Source organism: Miniopterus natalensis, chromosome 3, assembly GCF_054644295.1.
Source record: "Miniopterus natalensis isolate mMinNat1 chromosome 3, mMinNat1.hap1, whole genome shotgun sequence".
Taxonomy (NCBI): Eukaryota; Metazoa; Chordata; class Mammalia; order Chiroptera; family Miniopteridae; genus Miniopterus; species Miniopterus natalensis.
Genome location: NC_142083.1, coordinates 98,257,832 through 98,276,698, shown reverse-complemented (window position 1 = coordinate 98,276,698; position 18,867 = coordinate 98,257,832). Strand labels below are relative to the sequence as shown.

The 18,867-nt window shown below is 41.4% G+C and overlaps 1 protein-coding gene across 1 annotated transcript in view; it reads right to left on the bottom strand.

Annotated features, from left to right (window-relative positions):
• Positions 1 to 18,867, bottom strand: part of VPS35L (VPS35 endosomal protein sorting factor like) — a 112,800-nt gene that overhangs the window by 34,614 nt on the left and 59,319 nt on the right. The window contains exons 15-23 of the mRNA XM_016217644.2: positions 17,311 to 17,357; positions 16,445 to 16,556; positions 15,809 to 15,925; positions 10,296 to 10,349; positions 7,446 to 7,526; positions 4,781 to 4,843; positions 3,215 to 3,300; positions 1,971 to 2,051; positions 56 to 119 (exon numbers count right to left, since the gene is read on the bottom strand). Coding sequence (XP_016073130.2) covers positions 56 to 119; positions 1,971 to 2,051; positions 3,215 to 3,300; positions 4,781 to 4,843; positions 7,446 to 7,526; positions 10,296 to 10,349; positions 15,809 to 15,925; positions 16,445 to 16,556; positions 17,311 to 17,357 — 705 coding nt within the window. The remainder of the gene's footprint in view (positions 1 to 55; positions 120 to 1,970; positions 2,052 to 3,214; positions 3,301 to 4,780; positions 4,844 to 7,445; positions 7,527 to 10,295; positions 10,350 to 15,808; positions 15,926 to 16,444; positions 16,557 to 17,310; positions 17,358 to 18,867) is intronic.

Here is an 18,867-nt window from a genome sequence, read left to right as displayed (position 1 = left end):
GATAACAATTACATCACATTTCCAATTACACTGGCACTCCTTCCTCGACACTTACCATTTTTATAAATCCATTAATCAAATATGCCAGCATTCTTTTCTCATCCTCAAGAGTGAGTGCACTAAAATCAATAATGTACATAATTAACACTGGGTAATAAATGAGTTTCTAAAGAAAAAATGTATAAGAACTAAGCAATTTAACAGTAAGGACATTTTGCATTTTCTAAATTAAAAGTGTCTCACATCTCTCTCAAAGATGCTGTTTTCAAAATACATTTATTAATGGCAAAAAAGAAGTTAACTTTCTCTTTTGGAATTTGGGCAGAAAGGCTCCACTTCAAATGTAATTCAGAGACCTTTTTGTTCAACAGGATAAAAATTTTCAAACAGGCAACAAAGTCAAAAAGAATTTTACAGTGAATACCCATATATCCAACCATCAAGATCTTACCATTACCATTTTAAAATATTTGCTTTCTCACATAACTATCTATTCCCCTTTCCATCCATCAATCAGTCTTATGTTGGTGATGGATCTTAAAGTCACAGATCTCAGTTGCTTCTATTTACTAGCAAATTTAATAAAAACATATATAAGAAAATGTCAAGGCTTTATAGTTTTGATTATACTATAAATAGTGCCCCAAATTTATTTAGAAAAAGTTTTAAGAGCCCAGAGAAAACAGAAACCAAGATTTTTGTTTGTTGTTCTAGGAAAGATAAGTATTGGCAGAGACTGCAAAACATCCTCCAATACACTAGGTCTCCTTCGTTCTCTGAGACTACATTTCTTCATCTCCTCTGCAGCTAGGTATGGCCATATGACAGTTCTAGCCAACGGGATGTGAATGCAAGTGATTTATGAGCCTCCAAGTTTTGTCCCTAAAAGAAAGCTACTGCCCACCAGGCTGCAACATGGACGTAGTCAAGGTAAGCCAGCTTCTACCAGGAAGAAAAGGACAACACCCCAGAGAGATGGCAGAGCAACAAGGCAGAAGGAACCTGGGTTCCTGGATGATGTTCTAAAGCAGAGCTACCCTACCTCCACCTTCTCTACCTAGCCTCACACTTTTATCAAGAGAGACATCAACCTATTTATTTAGGCCAAAAACCAATATCCTACTAATATGAGTGCCTTTCTGGATGTTTTCTGTGTCTTTATTTTCATTTTTGTTCAACTAAAATCTATTGGTTCCATTTATTATGAAAAGTCTTGATATTTTGATTTTTATAACTACACATGAAGTTGAAAAGCACAGTCATGATAATAAAGATTTTAAAATTCAGAGGGGAGAAAAAGAAATACAAGTCATCTTGTTGATGGTTAAGTTCTAAAACAGCCCTAGCCAATTTGGCAAAACAATTTTCTCAATGCTTGTAACATTTTCCAGTGAATCAAGCTGCTTATTTAAAAATTCTTTGGGGACTAAAACTTCAGTGACAAGCAGGAATTGCCTTAAGCATAGTCAAATGGAAACATGGGGGCAGGGGGACTAGAAAGCAAAGGAGTGATAAGTTGGCATTTGACCCAAAGGTAAGATCAGTGGATAGGTCTGAGCCTCAAATATACTGAATAAAGTCCTTCGTGTAAGGAATATGAGCCATTGCAGTTGGATTCTAAAGAGCTGGTTAACAACGAGAGAAGCGTAAAGGCTGCATTACTGAATGGGTGAACTCATTATACCATCTGCTGCTCTCAGGAATCTCTTGGAGATGGAGGTTTGAGTTCACTTGGATGAAACCAGCCTTTTCCTCCCAACTGAAATTCATTCATGAAAACATCTGCCACTTCATTTTCTCAGGAAGGTACCTTCAGCCTCCCTCCTCTCCTAGACTAGAAAGTCCTCATTAGCAAGAATCTTAATAGGCCCCATAAAACAATATCATTCACAGTGGCAGCTTAAAGCAGTAATTCCCTCATGTACTACTATGTGGCATTAAGACCCAATCCACGTCACGTTTCAGCTTACTTCACGGAGTCATGCATGGTCTTGCAAACGTGCAGAAGGGCGTTCAGAATGACCGGGTCTTTGGTGGGCTCGTGCTGATGCCTAGGAAACATTTAAAGAGAGTAGTAAAAGCTATGTCTCCTGAGGACAATGAAAGCATGGATTTAGTTCTTATACATATCATATTTGAGAAGCAACAAATGATCTGGTTGCACTGAACATGGCCCAGTTCACCACTAATGGGCAACATTCTGGTTTCCTCTTAATTCTTCTTTCAATAAAAAGTGTGCTCTTCTCCACATACTGTAACTTTTCATAGCTGCAAAATCCTGGTAAAACAGCTACATTTCCTAAGCCAAGCAAAGGGCAAATCTGTTTTTTTAATCATGTTTCTTGAACTTTCTGAAGTGGCCCACAACCTGGCTACAACTGTGCTAGGTGCCAGGAACACTTACAAATTGGATTCTTCAAATAATATAAAAGGCCAAGCTCATCAAACGAATCTTTATGCAAGTAAAGTAGGTACATTTATTCCAAGCAATGGAATTAATATTTTAGGAAAACAACACAAGGAAATCTTAAAACATATTTAAGTAACATCTATCTCAATTTTCCAAACTCGGCGTTTAAAGTGACTCTAACTTTTAACTTAACCTTGTCCTAAAAAAGAATATACATGAAATCACTGACTCTACTAGTTATATATTACCTAACACACTTTAAAATAAATGTAAACGTACAACTTTTAAAATGAAAATGAAATTCTCTCCTCCATGGACCACCCACAATTATTTCCTATACCACCAGCAGTACGCAGTTTGGAAAACAGATTTAATAACATGAAAGGAACTGAACTTGAAAATGGATCACAAATCTGCACACTGAAGATGGAAACCTTTCTATCTCTGGTATCTTGATAAGTATGACTTTACTTTTTAAAATGTTACTTCCTAAGTAGTTCATCAATAGATTGCTCCTTCCAAAATCACACCGGAGTAAAATGTATGTGATGGCCAAGCTCCTGCTAATACTCAGGACTTTGTCTTCTTAAGCACTAGTTAAAAACTTTTATCATGACTGCTCCTTTTATGTGGTTATCTTCTCAATGTTATCTTAGGTATGAAATGCATACACATGACTAGACCCCAAAGGGCGTACACTGATTTTTTTCTTTCTTTTCTTTTTTTCATACATTGATTTCTTATCAACAGGTTTCAAAAAGGCATCAGGAATTGAAGCTTCCAATTGCAATGTGTTACACTTACTTGATAAAAACTTCCATGATGCATTTGCAAACCTCCACCCGCACACTCTCTTTTTGGAACATGTCCAGAAATGGCAGAAATTTTTCCTAAAAATAAAAATAAAAAAGCACTCTACATTTAATTTATACAAGTTATTAAAAGGAATTTGTGGGTCATTTTTTTCTTTGAAGGTCAAAAGAGTTGTTCATATATCTGAGGAAGGTCAGATGAGGACTCACCTGAAAGTAGGGAGAGGACCCTGAGGTTTTCAAAACTATTGGTATTAAAACAACCTTCATGTGCCCAAGAGATCAGGGCTGGGACCAGTTAACATTCTGGCACACCCTCTGGGCAACATTTATTTATTTATTTATTTGGGGGGGGGGGGCGGTTAATCTTCACCCAAAGATATTTTTTTTCCAATTGATTTTGAGAGATAGTGAAAGGGGGGGAGGAAAAGGAGGGGAGAGAGAGAGAAAGAAACATCAATGTGAGAGAGACATATCAGTTGGTTGCCTCCCACACACACACCCCAACTGGGCCAGGGATCAAACCTGCAACCCAGGTATGTGCCCTTGACCGAAATCAAACCCAAGACCCTTAGGTACATGGGCTGATGCTCTAACCACTGACCCACACTGGCCAGGGCTGGTCAACATTTAGATGGCCTTAAGCTTTTCGGTGTAATAAAATAAAAAGTAGGCTTCAGTCTTTTTATAATGGTATTGACAAGCAAAGAAAGAAGAGTCAGAGTTGCTCACAGAGCAACTACTGCATCGTGCCTCTATTTTTAAAGAAACAAAAGACCAAAAACTTATAGTCCTGTGAGTATACATAAGTGGAAACTAAAAGAGGGCAGGGTGCCGGGAAAGAGGGAAGCTAAGGAAAAAAATATCACTATACACAGAAGCACTAGGTTTTTAATTGCCCAGTACACTGCAGTAAACTTGAAAGGGTGTCTCAGAGTTTTTTACCTTTTTGAGGGAAATGTAATAAATCTTAACTGTCACACACTGAGACAGCTATTATTTCACAGTTTCAACATTAGATTGTGTGATAAAAAGCAAGTATCATGTAAAAATCAATGAGGAAGAGGACTCCAGTTTGACTCCAAGGTTTGAGAAGCTGTGTGGTGCCCACTGGGGCACACACCCTATTAGTTAAGTAACGAATGAACAAAAGATAATATTTTTCTGCCCGGCCCATGTCACTCAGTGGTTGAGCATTGAGCCACAAACCAGGAGATCACAGTTCAATTCCGGTCAGGGCACAAGCCCAGGTGGCAGGTTGCAGGCTCGATTCCCAGTGCGGAAGTGCAGGAGGCAGCCGATCAATGACTCTCTCTCATCACTGATGTCTCTCTCTCTCTCTCTCCCTCTGCTTTCTTCAGTCTGTGTGTATTATTTTTTTCAAATGCTGGTTAAGTTGTGATGACATAAATACTTAAGTTGTTTAGACGTAACTACTTTATGAAAGGACTGGTAAGTAATCCTTTTGGCCTGGGGCACTCTGAAAAATTACTGAGACACTAAGAGAACTTCTGACTCAGATACAAATTTCCAAAAATAATTAAGGAACGTTACTTACCACTGAGAAAAGAACTGAGAAATCATGAAAGTGGGCAATCACTTTCTTCATTATTGACTGAAGCTGCAAACAAAACAAAAAACACACCTTATTTCATAAAACTTGGAGATTTTTTTAAAGGCAACGCTTTTGTAATTTGTAATCACAATTACAAGAGGGGAACCTGGGTTGCTCAAGGCCTGGGGAATGACTGGGTCAGTCAGGCCACCTCTCAGTCCAAGTCTGCCCCTCTTATTCTGTACCTTGGGAAAACAGCCTCAGTCTCGAATCCCTCTTCTGTAATGTGCAGAGCAAGGCAGTATTTTGCTCATTGTGAGGATTAAATGGGATAGTTCAGGTACACTGTGCCTGCCCTTCAAAGCCCTCCATTAAAGTCAGCTATGAATATTCAAGAAGTGAGCAAACATCTTCTATAGGCATACAGTCATCACAACTACATAACCATGCTATTGTAGCTAGGAAGCAGCCATGGACAACAGGTAAACAAAAGGGTGTGGCTAGGTTCCCATAAAACTTTATTCACAAAAATAGCTGCTGGGCTACATAAGCCAATAGGCCCTAATTTGCAGACCTCTGTTCTAGCCCATCGTAACTGTGTTCCTCTACTGCTTCAGGGGAGAGGCACCTGCCCAGTTTGCCAGTCAAGTCAAAGGCCACATCATTACCGGAGGGTGGTGGTATGGTCTGAAGTCAGCCTCAGATGCCCAGGTAATAATATCCACCACTCGTGGCCCTGAGATGTACACAGTCCTGTTGACAGGGCCTTGTCAGGAGAGAACCAAGGAGCCACTTTTTCTAAATAAAATATAAACCTCTGCCTGCCCCTGGTTACTGTTATGAAGAGAAAACTCACTGACAAATACTTTGTTTATACTAAGAATATTGCCGCTTACAAATCCTTTGCAAAGGAAATTGCTCATTCTAAAAACAGAATATTAAGAGGTATGATACCATTTCATAATTAAGTAGCTTTTTAGGTCAGTCAAGCAAAAAATTAAGATACTGCAATATTGTGTGGTTAAAATAGCTTCGGAAACCTTATCCATAGCAACTAATCCCTTTAGAACAGGAATGCTTTATAATTCTTAAATACAATTACACATAATGCATTGCATTATACAAATGTCATATCCCTGACATTTCCACTTTGCTGTTAGCAAATTCAGGAAGGTTAACACTGATGTAGTTACAATACTTCAATCTATCATCCATGTCCCTTACTTGTCACTGTGTAGGCTGTAAATGGTGATTTTTTTAACTCTACCATTTCTTCCACATTTCTCGACCAGCACCTCCACTTGCTTTTCCCTTCATCTATTTGTTTCTATTCATCATTAGAAAAGTCTCCTGGATTCCTATTTTACTCGGTAGGTTATAATCGACCATTGTCCTTATTTTCTGATGTTCAAATTGGGAGCTTGTGAGAGTCGCTTCAGTTTTCTGAGTACTTCCCTACTTTCTGGCACAAGAAAATGTTCCAGGCTTACCATGTGCCTTCCCTGTCCCTGACCTGGAGTAAGCTAATTTACCACAGCGATGCAACCCCGCTTAAGACCATGGGCTCACAACCAACATGGGCGGGTATCACGCATGCAGGCTGACCCCAGGGTACCTATTATGAGGTGCTTTGAGATATGACAGAATTATAGTACAGTATAATTCCCGTCTCTCTCTCAGGAATAGGCTGCACGAAAATCATTATGTTTTCAATTAATTGGGTCCCTAGCATTCGAGGTCTTACTGAAACTTCCTCAACAAAAATTCTAATGCACACCACTCTTCACATGGGCGTGAGACCTTGACAGCCCTCAAGGTATGACCCAGTTTCTTGACACTGCATACTTTACACACTTTATCCACTCAACACCATTTACCCAAGAGCCTGCTGAGCACGACCAGGTATAAAAAAATTAAATCTTAATTAAATTAAAAGTTACTTTACAGTAAGAGACACTGAGCTGGATTCTGTACTGGAAAGGGAGGAAAAAATCTACTCTCAAGGACACTGTTGAGTCCAGTGACAAAACAGGGACAGGGATTATGCAGTAGGTAACGGTGATATATTAATGTTAAATTTCTGAAGTTGATAACTAAACTGGGGTTAAATAGAAGAATGTACTTGTTCTTAGGAAATGCTCACTGACCTCTTCAGAGGCAAAGCGGTATGATGTGTGTAACTGATCTTCAAATGATTCCGAAAGCATCTGCATCTGTGTGTGCCTGTGTGTGAGCTCACATAGGGTAATGATAAGGCAAGTAAGGGGCACGTTCACAGCTGGTGAACATGGTAAAGAATAAGGCGGCTTCTCCAAGCTATTCTTTCAACTTTTCAATATACCTGAATTTATTTCCAAATAAAAAGTCAGTGTAACTGATAAACCCAGGCACCTTATTGAGCCCAGAAAGTGTGCCAGGGTTTCCCATCCACACCTCACTTAATCTTCACAACCACTCTGAGAGTAGGACTATTACTACCCCCATTTTGCAGGGGAGAAAACTGAGGCACGAGGTTAAGTAACTGAGTAAAGGGTACTCGGTCAGGATATGATAGCTGATTCAAACCCAGGATTATGTGACTTTATGGTGTGACCCATGCAACATGGCAATTTAATTCAACAGGATAAAAATCCCGACAGTGTGGGAATGGAAAATGGGAATCTGTTACCTGAGGGTAGGAGTCTTCAAATGCTCGATCTGGAGTCATGTGCTTGATGACATCAGCCAAAACCGTATTCACCTCTCTTTTCTAGTGGGGAAAATGAACGAAACCGCCATTGGACACTGAATGGTAGTCACTGACCGTATTTCTGGGGAAAAGGCCGAACGTTTTCAGAATACAGTGCACATCCCCAGAAAGCAATCTCACAGATCCCGCTGAAAATACGATGAGGGGGAAAACCCCACCCACATCACAGCCTTAAAGGTGGCTATGTCCACACCAACAGGACTGAAACACCATTCTGAAAGGTGCAGGGCATTACATGCCCCTGCTTTCCCTAGGTGCTGGGAAAATGGGCCATGCCACTTTCTGCCTGCCTGTCCCAGGCCCCTCTCCAAATGCTGCAGAGAGCAGCAACACTGTGGTATGAGCACAGACTTGCCCCCTACAAGCCAGGTAACCCAATACCCACTTCACCTTTGTGGTCTGTATCACAGCCCAAATCCAGCCCAATGCCTGTTTTTATATTGCCCGTGAGCTAGGAATGGTTCTTACACTCAAACCAAAAACAGAGTATCACTTCATGACAGTGAAAATTACAAGAAATTCCAATTTCAGTGCATAGATAAAGTTTTCCGGCACACAACTGCACTTACATATTGCCCGTGGCTGCTTTCATGCCTCAATGGCAGAGTTGGAGATTGTATGGTCCATAAAGCCTCAAATATTTACTATCTGGCCCTCTGTGGAAAAAAGGCTATATAATGGGAGCACTGAAGTCTCTTGGCAAGGTGGCTCTGAGGCTGTGGGGCTTACAAGTAAATTACTGGGCACACAGCACGTTATCTAAATAGTTGCAATTATGTTTACTCTCTTGTCTGATGCTCATTAAATTCACCAGCATGGACACCATTACTCTCATTCCACAGATGAGGAAGTGGAGGCTCAGAGAAGTTAAGTGACTTAGCCAGGATCACACAGCAAAAAAATTTGAAAACAGCACTAAAAAGACCCAAAGTTCCTTGGAGAAAGTAGTGATTCTTAATCTGGGATAAGAAATATTCAAAAGAGGTGGAACATCTTAGAAAGCAAGGACGGCATCCAAGACAACCGAAAGCATGTCTGAGGGCCCTGGAACCAACCTGAAAAGGTACCCACTAGACAGAAGGGGGACAACTGAGCATCAGTAAGAATAATATAATTCAAGCATGTTTAAATCCACAAGTTCCTAAAGACGTCACAGCAACGACAACTCACGGGTCCGTCTGGGGATGTTGGGGAATTGAATTCTTATTCTAAAGACTAGTAAATAATGGACAACACCACGCAATACTACCTTTCTGTACAAACTGTTTCTTAGGGCAACCAAATACCTGATGAAAGGAGTCTCTCCTTATACAAGTATCCTAGACAACAAATAAAGAAGAAATGATAGTAGCTCCGAATATCACCATTTGTGACCTCTGGTAAACTGTGGCTACTCACACCACAGAGAGACGAGCAGACCCCACAAATACCCCAGGAGAAGCACCACCACCCCTGTTGCCAGAAAAGCAAACCTGAAGCTAATAAAGGCTCCAGACCTGTCATTTATAGGAGATACTAAAGGCAGAAGAGCATGCTGAAGACCACAACAGGGGTGCAACTGACCAATCCAGAATGGGAAACTGCAGGACAAACGATCCAATTCCTTCAACAAATAAATCACAGAAGGGGGAAAAAAAAAGGAAAAAAAAAGGAAAGGGAGGGAAGAGGAAGGAGGAGAGAGACAAAGAGAGAACTTACAGATTTTAAAAAATCCTAAGAAGAGAAATCTGAACATGGACTGATTTTTAATGACATTAAAGCATTATTAATTTTTTTTTTTTAGTTAGGATGATGTACTGGGATTTTGCGCTAAAAAAGGGAATTCTTATATTTTACAAATAAAATATGTAATAGAATATTGACAGATGAAATGCAATATCTGAGATTTGCTTCAAATTAATCCAGGAGAAGGAGTAAGGACATGAAATAAGACTTGTCCTAAGTTGATCATTTCTGGGTGATGAATATAAAAGAGAAATCCTATGTTGAAATTTCCATGACAATACATAAAACAAAAATTGGAGAAAAGAAACAAAATCAACAGAACATTTATACAAAACTCAAAATGAGGCAAAACTGAGTACTGGAGTTAGAGGCCAGGGTGGTAGTTTCCTTCCACTTCCAAAGGCGAGGCTGTAACTGGAAGGGGAGGGCAAGGGACTTTGAGGAGGGGGCAAGTTACTTCCTATTTCTTAATCTGGACCATGATTACATGGGGGAATTTTATGAAGATTAATTAGGCAGCAAACTTACGATATATGTGCTTTTCTGCATGCTTGCTACACTTGAATTTTTAAAAGTTGATTAAAATAAACAACTCTGGCAATAGGATTTGAACCCAGTTCTACTTGTTTCTAAAGTCTCTGCTCTCTGACATGCACGGTATTTCCCATACTGAGGTTCTAATCTGGGCCTCGGGAAAGAAGTGTCTTTGTGTGTTTAGGAAATAATTACATGGAAGTCAAATATGTTTGGGAAATGCTGCCTACTAGACCCATGTGGAAAGTCACAGTGCAATTTAGCATATAAGGACCTAACATATCTTATAGTGAAAAAACTCAACTTTGCACAATGTAGCATTTCCCAAATTTACATGGAACACATCTGTTATAGCACACACATTAATGCTGTCACACTGTACAACAAAGGAAGAACTTTCTATAAATTATGAATAATTACCACTGTAAAATGCCCAAGCTTGACCTACTCACTATTATAACCATGAAAAAGATATAATTCTTTCAAAACCACCACCACAGCCACACATACCGTGAAATGCTTGCAGGTGTACTCTGCCCACACTTCGGCACAATTAATGTAGTCCTACAAAGAAAAGGTAAAAATGTCTCCAGTAAGAACACCACAGTTGACTTATGGCAGAAGAGCATAATGTACAAATCCTTTCAAGGGCTGTGACAATTAAGAGTTGACAACTGATAGAAATGTCAAGAGTGATTTACCTACAGAAAACTCTGGCCCACTGATATCCTTTACCCTGAGATGTGAGTTATAGAAAAACATAAGTCGCTTGAAACTGTGAACCCTGGGAAAAAAGACACCTACTAAGAAGGGCTCCCGGTGGCTAACTAGGCTTAAATTTTAAAAACAGAGCCTAGCAGCCATTTCTATGCAGGGCCTCTCGTGCAAATTGCACTTCAGGGAGCAGCCTGCACTAAGCTGCCTCCCTATACACTGAACTGCCTCCTGCGCCGTGTTCCCCCATCCGAGCCAACCCTTTATAAAGGAGTTGCCTGAATCCTATTTCAACCAACAGGACTGAGGCTCTCCGCATCTAATTAGAGCTGTGCAACTATATCCGCATCAGCTTCTGCACCAACCAATCAGAGCAACTCAATTCTGATCAATCGAGACGGTGCCTTTTGGAACAAGCAAACTGTGAGGATTTGGAGTCCTCGCACCAATCAGGCACCAGGGGCGAGTTCTGTCTATATAAGTCAGCTGCTCCCCTCTGGCTCTGGAACGCAGTTTCCCTTTCCACCAGGCTGAAGACTGCATTTCCCAGTTGGAGTTAGCACACCCAAGATGAGACACAGATGATGTCTCGCAGGAACAGAGTGGAACAGACCAGTGCAGGGGAGGCTATAGACTGGCGGGGAGCACAGCAGAGGTGTCTAGCCTGAGAGGGGCCTGGATCCAGGGCCATCAAACAGGTGAGGTGCTGTATTCACAGCTATGCTGTATCACAGTTGAACTGTTTGCACTGAAAAAAGCTTCCTGCTTTACCACGTCACAAGCTGGGGATTCCTGTTGGTGTTGAATTGAAGCCAACAACATTTGGTTGACAAACTAATTAGATTTTCATTCCAGAACTGCTACCTGGGCCAAGATAGAAAACTGGGAAGCTCTACCAGGATTAAAGAATGGGAAGAACCAAAGGGCAGTGGAGGTAACAGGGAGGCCCTCACCACACCTCCTTGAAGCAACTGATGGCAGATCTGGTGTAAGACTTCAGACTCGCCTAAAATGTGATTTTTCAAAATCAGGCTTCCTGCCTTATATGCCCTACAGAGGGGTGACGTGTATATGGTGTAAAAAAGTTAAGAAAGCACAAAGGGCGGTTTTCAAGATGGCAGCAGAGCAGGTGGATCCTTCCTGCACCTCCTCTGAGAATCAAATTGGAAATATAACTAAATTGGGGAACATTCTTCTGGAATTAACAAATGAGGACTAGGTGAACAGGCAACTTTTTGTTGTTTTTGTTCATCCTCACCTGAGGATATTTTTTCCATTGATTTTTTTAGAGAGAGTGTAAGGGAGAGGGAGAGACAGAGAGAGAAACATCGATGTGAGACAGACACATCAATTGGTTGCCTCCTGCACACATCCCAACCAGGGCTGGGGATTGAGCCTGCAACCAAGGTATGTGCCCTTGACCAGAAATAGAACCCATGACCCTTCAGTCCGTGGGCTGATGCTCTAGCCACTGAGCCAAATCAGCCAGGGCTGAATAGGAGATTTTTTAACAAGGAAGGGCAAAAACCACCTCAAGACTGGTAGAAAAGACGGGGTCACGAGAGGGGCTGCCGCACTCACACAGGTTGCAGGAGAAGGGGAAGGAGGGATAGCTCGGCTGTGGGGGGGTTTCCCTGAGAGAAACCAGACCCCAAGCTGGGCTCCCCAGCCCAGAGCACCAGAGCCAAGAACAGCAGCCCATGTAACATCCAGCTGTGAAAGGCTTCTATCAGCCAGGGAGGGAGGCAGACTGTTGGAGATAAAGCCACTTTCAAAACAAAACAAAAACCCAGAGCACAGGATTTTCGTTGCAGCCACTCACCTGAGGCTTTGGTGAAGGGAGGATAGTGTGAACTGGAGTCACCTGAGGAGAATCTGGGGTTGGGGGAGTTGGGGAGAAGGGAGGAATGGCAGCCAGGAGACCTGAGCTTGATCATCTCCCCCACCCATACCACAGCAGCCATTTTTCCTGAGAGGCACAAGCCCTTCAAAGCCCCAACAGCTTGAGAAAGCAGAAGGGTAGTCTAAGGGAATTTTGGGAAAACATGAAACGTGACAGCATCCACATCATAGGGGTACCAGAAGGAGAAGAAAGAGAGCAAGGAACAGAGAATCTGTTTAAAGAAATAATAACAGAAAACTTCCCTAACCTGGTGAAGGAAAAAATCACACAAGTTCAGGAAGCACAGAGAGCCCTAATAAAGATGAACCCAAAGAGACCCAATCCAAGACAAAATTAAAATGACAAACATTAAAGACAAAGAAAGGATCTTAAAGGCAGCAAGAGAGAAAGTTACCTACAAGGGAGTTCCCATTAGACTATCAGCTGATTTTTCAACAGAAACACTTCAGGCCAGAGGGGATGAAGTATTCAAAGCAATGAAAAATAAGTGACTGAATCTAAGACTACTCTATCCAGCAAGGCTATCATTCAAAATTGAAGGGGAAATAAAGGGCTTCACAGACAGAAAAAGACTAAAGGAGTACACTACCACCAAACTAGCATTGCAAGAAATGTTACAGGGACTGCTGTAAGAAGTAACGGGGGGGGGGGGGGAATAGGTATACAGAAAAAAATTTCAGTACATAAATACCTATCAATAATAACCTTAAAAGTAAATGGCTTAAATGCTCCAATCAAAAGACATAGGGTAGCTGCATGGATAAGAAAACATGACCCATATATATGCTGTCTGCAAGAGACCCACTTCAGAACAAAAGATTCACACAGACTGAAAGTGAAGAAATGGAAAAAAATATTCCATGCAAATGGAAACAAAACAAAAGGTTGGGGTAGCAATACTCATATCTGACCAACTAGACTTCAAAACAAAGGCTATAGCCCTGGCAGGTGTGGCTCAGTTGGTTGGGTGTCATCCCATGCACCAGGACATTGCCAGTTCAATTCCCAGTTAAGGGCACATGCCCGAGTTGTGAGCCAGTCCCCAAAAGGGGGTGTGCAGCAGGCAGCCGATTGATGTTGTGCTCTCACATCAATGTTTCTCTCTCTCTCTCTCCCTAAAAATGGAACTGCTGTTTGAACCAGCAATCTCACTTCTGGGGATATACCCTAAGAAACCTGAAACACGAATCAGAAAGAATATATGCACCCCTATGTTCATAGCAGCATTATTTACAATAGCTAAGATCTGGAAACAGCCTATGTGCCCATCACTAGACGAGTGGACAAAAAACTGTGGTACATTTACATAATGGAATACTATGCAGCTATAAAAAACAAGCTCTTAGCCTTTGAGATAGTATGGATGGACCTGGAGATTATTATACTAAGCGAAATAAGCCAGTTAGAGAAAGACAAATATCACATGATCTCACTTATATGTGGAATCTAATGAACATAATAAACTGATGAACAAAACAGGTCCAGAGACTGGAACAGAATGACAGATCTCAGAGGGGAGGGTGGATGGGACAGAAAGAGATTAACCAAAAAACACATATGCATAACCGGTGGACACAGACAACAGTTTGAGGAAGGCCTAGGGTGGGGCAGGGGCTGGGTGGAGCAAGGCAAAGGAGGGGAAAATGGGGGACATCTGTAGTACTATCAACAATAAATTTTTTAAAAAATAAAGCAAGCATAAAGGTGCCAGGCAAGAAATTATGTGTTAGATTCAAGTAGGAGGGGTACCCACAGAGAAACAATGAAATGGCTATGGAAATATCAATAACCAACTTAGTAATCCTGCCTCCTTGTGAAACACTCAAATGAGAAAAAAATGGCCAAGGAGAAAAGACAGTCTACACATATAACTCTTCTGTTCTGACACTAAGGAAAAGCAAGATGAAAGGGGAGAAAAGAAAACAGTTATCTCATTCACACAGGAAAGCCAGTAACATCCTAAGGTCTAATTGGAATGCTAAGAAAGCAAACTTAATGAGGTGAGTGTGAAGTTAAAGACTGGAGAATATTGTTAATATGGGCTTTTGATGCAAGGTTGCTTTGAAGCACTGAAATACAGGCACCATAAATCCAAAGGTTTTTTTATTTAAATAGCTTAAATAAACTGTTTTAGTTAGTCCATCGGAGTTAGGGTAAATAACTCTAAACTCCAACAGCTGGAGTTTAGTGAGGATTTTGCTAAACCTAATCTAGATATATGATTTTGTAATTGTTTCTAATTTTTCTAAATTATACCACTATTCTCAATATACTATTGTAAATGTGGTGATTAGCAAGAGATTTATAACTGAGCTTATTTTAATATTTCCCTTGTGATAAGTAATTGTATCAAATACTACGTATCTATATTCAGTTATCTGCTGTGTTATGGACTGAATGTTTGTGGCCCCAAAAAATGTATATGCTGAAATCCTAACCCCTGTCATAGTATTAGGAGGCAGAGCCTTTGGGAGGTGATTAGGTCATGAGGGTGGAGTCCTCAAGAATATGGTTAGTGCCCTGAGGACCCCAGAGAGCTCCCTGACTCCCTTTCTGCCATATGATGGGGAGGAGGTGGCAGTCTGCAATCCAGAAGAGGGCCCTCACCAGAATCCAACCATGCTGGCACCCTTATCTCAGAATTCCACGCTCCATTACCTGACAAATAAGTTTCTGTTGCTTATAAGCCACCCAGGTATATCATGTTCTGTTACAGCAGCCTGAATAGACTAAGATACTCTATTAGCAGGAGAGTTACAGGGGAGGATATGATGAAGTTCTGTCCAGCTGGTCCTGCAGCCACAAAGACAGCCAATACCATCTTTCCCTACTGGAAACCACATAAATTGCTGGCATGTTGCCTACAACAGTGAGGCAAGAAACCCAAGCCTACAACACGACGGCCATCTAGTGATTATAGCACTAATCAATTGGTCTGCCTTCTCAAGACTTCCAGTGCCTGACGCATGGGGATAAAGAGGCTTCAGCTGTCTCCAAGGGAGAGAAATCAGAATTTCCTTTTGCTAATTACTGGCTTGACCACTGATCTTCAATTTAACAATATCCCACTAAGTTGGTATATTCAAATCCAAACTACAGACTGCTGCATTTTGGATGCTGTTTGCAAAGTCACAGAGCTTTAAAAGTTTCAAGTATTTATAATTTTGCTCTTTTAGTGCATCCTGAGGCCTCAAAAACGACACATAATTGGGGTACAAAAATCAGAGAAATACATCTTTAAAGCTATAAGTCCTCCACTACAGGTTAACAATATAATTAAAAGAAGTCACTTTCTTAAACAAATGAAGTATGATTACCTAAAAGATAATTTTTTTAAAAGAAAGAGTTTACTGCATAACTTGGACAAAAAGCAGTCAATCTAAGGTCAGAATGATTGATCACCCACCTGTGGATTCTTCAATTTAGTAATAACTTTCCAAGCTTCATTGAGAATTTGAAGTCGATCTCCCTCAGGAGGATCAGCCAAGGCCAAGTTTAACCCCAGTGAGCGAAAAAGAAGATGCTAAGAAAAATACAAAATCGTTAAGATACTGGAGATTTTAAATCAGAACAATTGCAGGCTTAAGGCTGTCACACTGAGCTCGCCTCAGGGCTAATCTTCCAATGACCTCTTTCTGAAATTCCACTACAGACTTCCACAAGGTAGATGAAGAAGGGAAAATAAAGAGCTGGCTCTTGTATTGGTCTTATCGTGGGCCATAATGTCCTGCTGGACAGAGCGGTTCATAAATAATGAGTAAAGACATATTTTTAGAGATGTAAAACCAAAGTATTTTCTAAATACTTCACAGTGAGCTGATTCTACCGATTTAGGACCCACGGAGGAAACCTGCCGCTCAGCAATTACATGTGTCTAACGATCCCAATCTGAGGCTCATCTTCCATCATGTTCTTCAGACACAGAGCCTACTCTTGCTTCCCTGTTGGCCTAAGCTGCCCTGACACCAAGTTTCTCCCTCAAGAGGTATTGAGTCAGTACTACCCACCTGTCCTTGCACTGAGCATGAAGTGAAAAGCCTACCTTGGGGAAGCCGGCCTCGTTGCACTCTTTAATCATGCCAATGAAATCTATGGACCTGGTGGCGATGAACTCGGCCCGGAAAGCGGACATCACAGAATTCAACAGCAAGGCACTGCAAGACACATATGCTGCACATCAGCAGAGCTCCCCTTTAGGAAAGTCGCTTTAATTTTAGGACATAAGTTGCCTGGAAGGATGACTGACAGCCCTTTTTTAAGGTTCGGAAAAAAAAAAAAAAAAAACTTGAGTAAAAAGGCAACCTCTAGAGGTTAATACAGTGTCATATGCATATTGGGAACTTGAATGTTAAATTGACTGGATGGATGGATGGGTGGGTGGATGAGTGGATAGGTGGGTGGCTGGAGGGACAGGTAAATAAGTGATAAAATCCATTTACACAGAAGTAAACTGAGCATTCAATAGGCTGGTGCACTAGTAAAGCTAAACATTAAGTAACAATATTGATCCAAGCTGAAAATATATATCCATTCACATCTCTTATGAAATCACTGTTCTGGGACGTAGGGACACAGTGACTTAGACATATACCACCAAGAGGAGAGATAAGAAGATGAGTTCATCCTAATCCTACCACTTATCACAGCCCCATGAGGAAAGGACTATTATTAAACCCATTTTATAGATAAAGAGACTGGGTCACAGAGAGGTCAATTAAGTAACCCAAGGTCACAAAGCTGAGAGAGAGTACAGTCAGGCATCTGAAGCCAGACAACTAGATTCTAGCTTCCTGACCTCCATGCTGTCCTGCCCCTCTGCTGGTCCTCTTGCCCACATAAGCATGCCAAGCTGAAAAAAGCAACCAACTCCACTTCCAACTCATGCCTTATTAATTTTAAAATACTTACTTGTTTCCTAGTTTCTTGCATCGCTCCATCATCTCAGTTAGCAGAATCTAATAAGTTTAAAAAAAAAGAAATCATTAGGTTGGAGAACCTAAAGCAACACTTCTCACCAAATAATTTCCAAAGTAATACTCTAAAATAAATGTAGCCTCATGATCAATTCCATAATCCTCACTGCCTGGCAGGGATGGGGAGGGTGGGGGAGAAAACAGTGCACTCTTGTGGCATTTCATATAATGGCTAAGAACTGGGGCCCTGGCATCCTGCACACCTGGGTTCAAATACAGTCTCACCAAGTACCAACAGTGAGACCTTGGGTCAGTTGCGTGACTTCACTAAGCCTGAGCTTCTGTAGGCAGGTGATACAGGTGGTACCATCCTACCTGCAGGGTTACTGCAGGATGATGACAGAGGTACTGATAAGAATGGAAATTACTCCCCATCTCTCCTATGACTCCCCACTTTCCTCCCCATTGCATGAGGTGCCAGTGGAATTCTCAGTAAAACAAGTAACACAGGGCCAGTGCTTGGTGCCCACTTGTCACAGTGAGGAGCACTCTGCACTTGTGCTCTCACCACTCATGACCACCCATGAGGCAAGCTCTCTCTCCTCCCACTTTGCAGATGAGAAACTGAGTGACAGAAGAGTGACGTGCTTTGACCAAGGTGACACAGCTAGCTATGCAGGCTGGATGTGACCTTGGCCATCTATCATCAAAGGCCATGCTCTTCACCACATTTCCTCTCCACAAATTCTGAAGCATACTTTTTGCCCCAAAAGAAAGATAATGTTTTACTCATTGGAGTACTGTTAATGGCTTTAGAGCTATCTTAAAACAATTACATATCTTTGAAAGAGCTCCCGTTTTTAAAAAATCAATGGAAGAAGTATTCTTTGGGGTAGTGGTTTGGGAAGGTTTTGACTGGCACAGACAAGTCACCCCAAGGACAAAAATGCAGTATTGACAAGGGGCACTCACAATGCACAGGAGCTGGGCTCAGCACTTCACATACCTTTCTCATTTACTCTTCCTAATAGCCTTGTGAGGCCCATGTAACCCATCCCCAACTTTACAGCAAAGGAAGCCAAAGCTCAAATAGGTTGAGCCACTTCCTAGTAGGTGATGGAAATCAGACTTGCATTTAAGTCCGGTGCCAAAGTCCAAAAAATACAACAAGTCTTCTTCAGCGCAGTACCACCCTTTCCAGCGGTGCCCCTCTATGTTGCCTGAATAATTAAGCTGATAGCTGACTTTGGGGGTACTGTTGGTACCACTCCCCCAAAACCCTGATTTTATTCATATTTCTGTCCCTGCCCAACAAAAACCAGCTGTGACCTATTATGGACTAAGTTATGCCACACCCCCTCCCATTTATATGTTAGAGCCCTAACCCCAAATGTGACTGTTTAGAGATTGGGCTTTTAAGGAAGGAATTAATATTAGAAGGCTGTAAGAGTGGGGCCCTAATCCAATGGGACTGGTATCCTTATAAAAAGAGGAAGAGACCAGGAAGGCACTCATACACAGAAAAGACGATGTGAGGACACCGTGAGAAGAC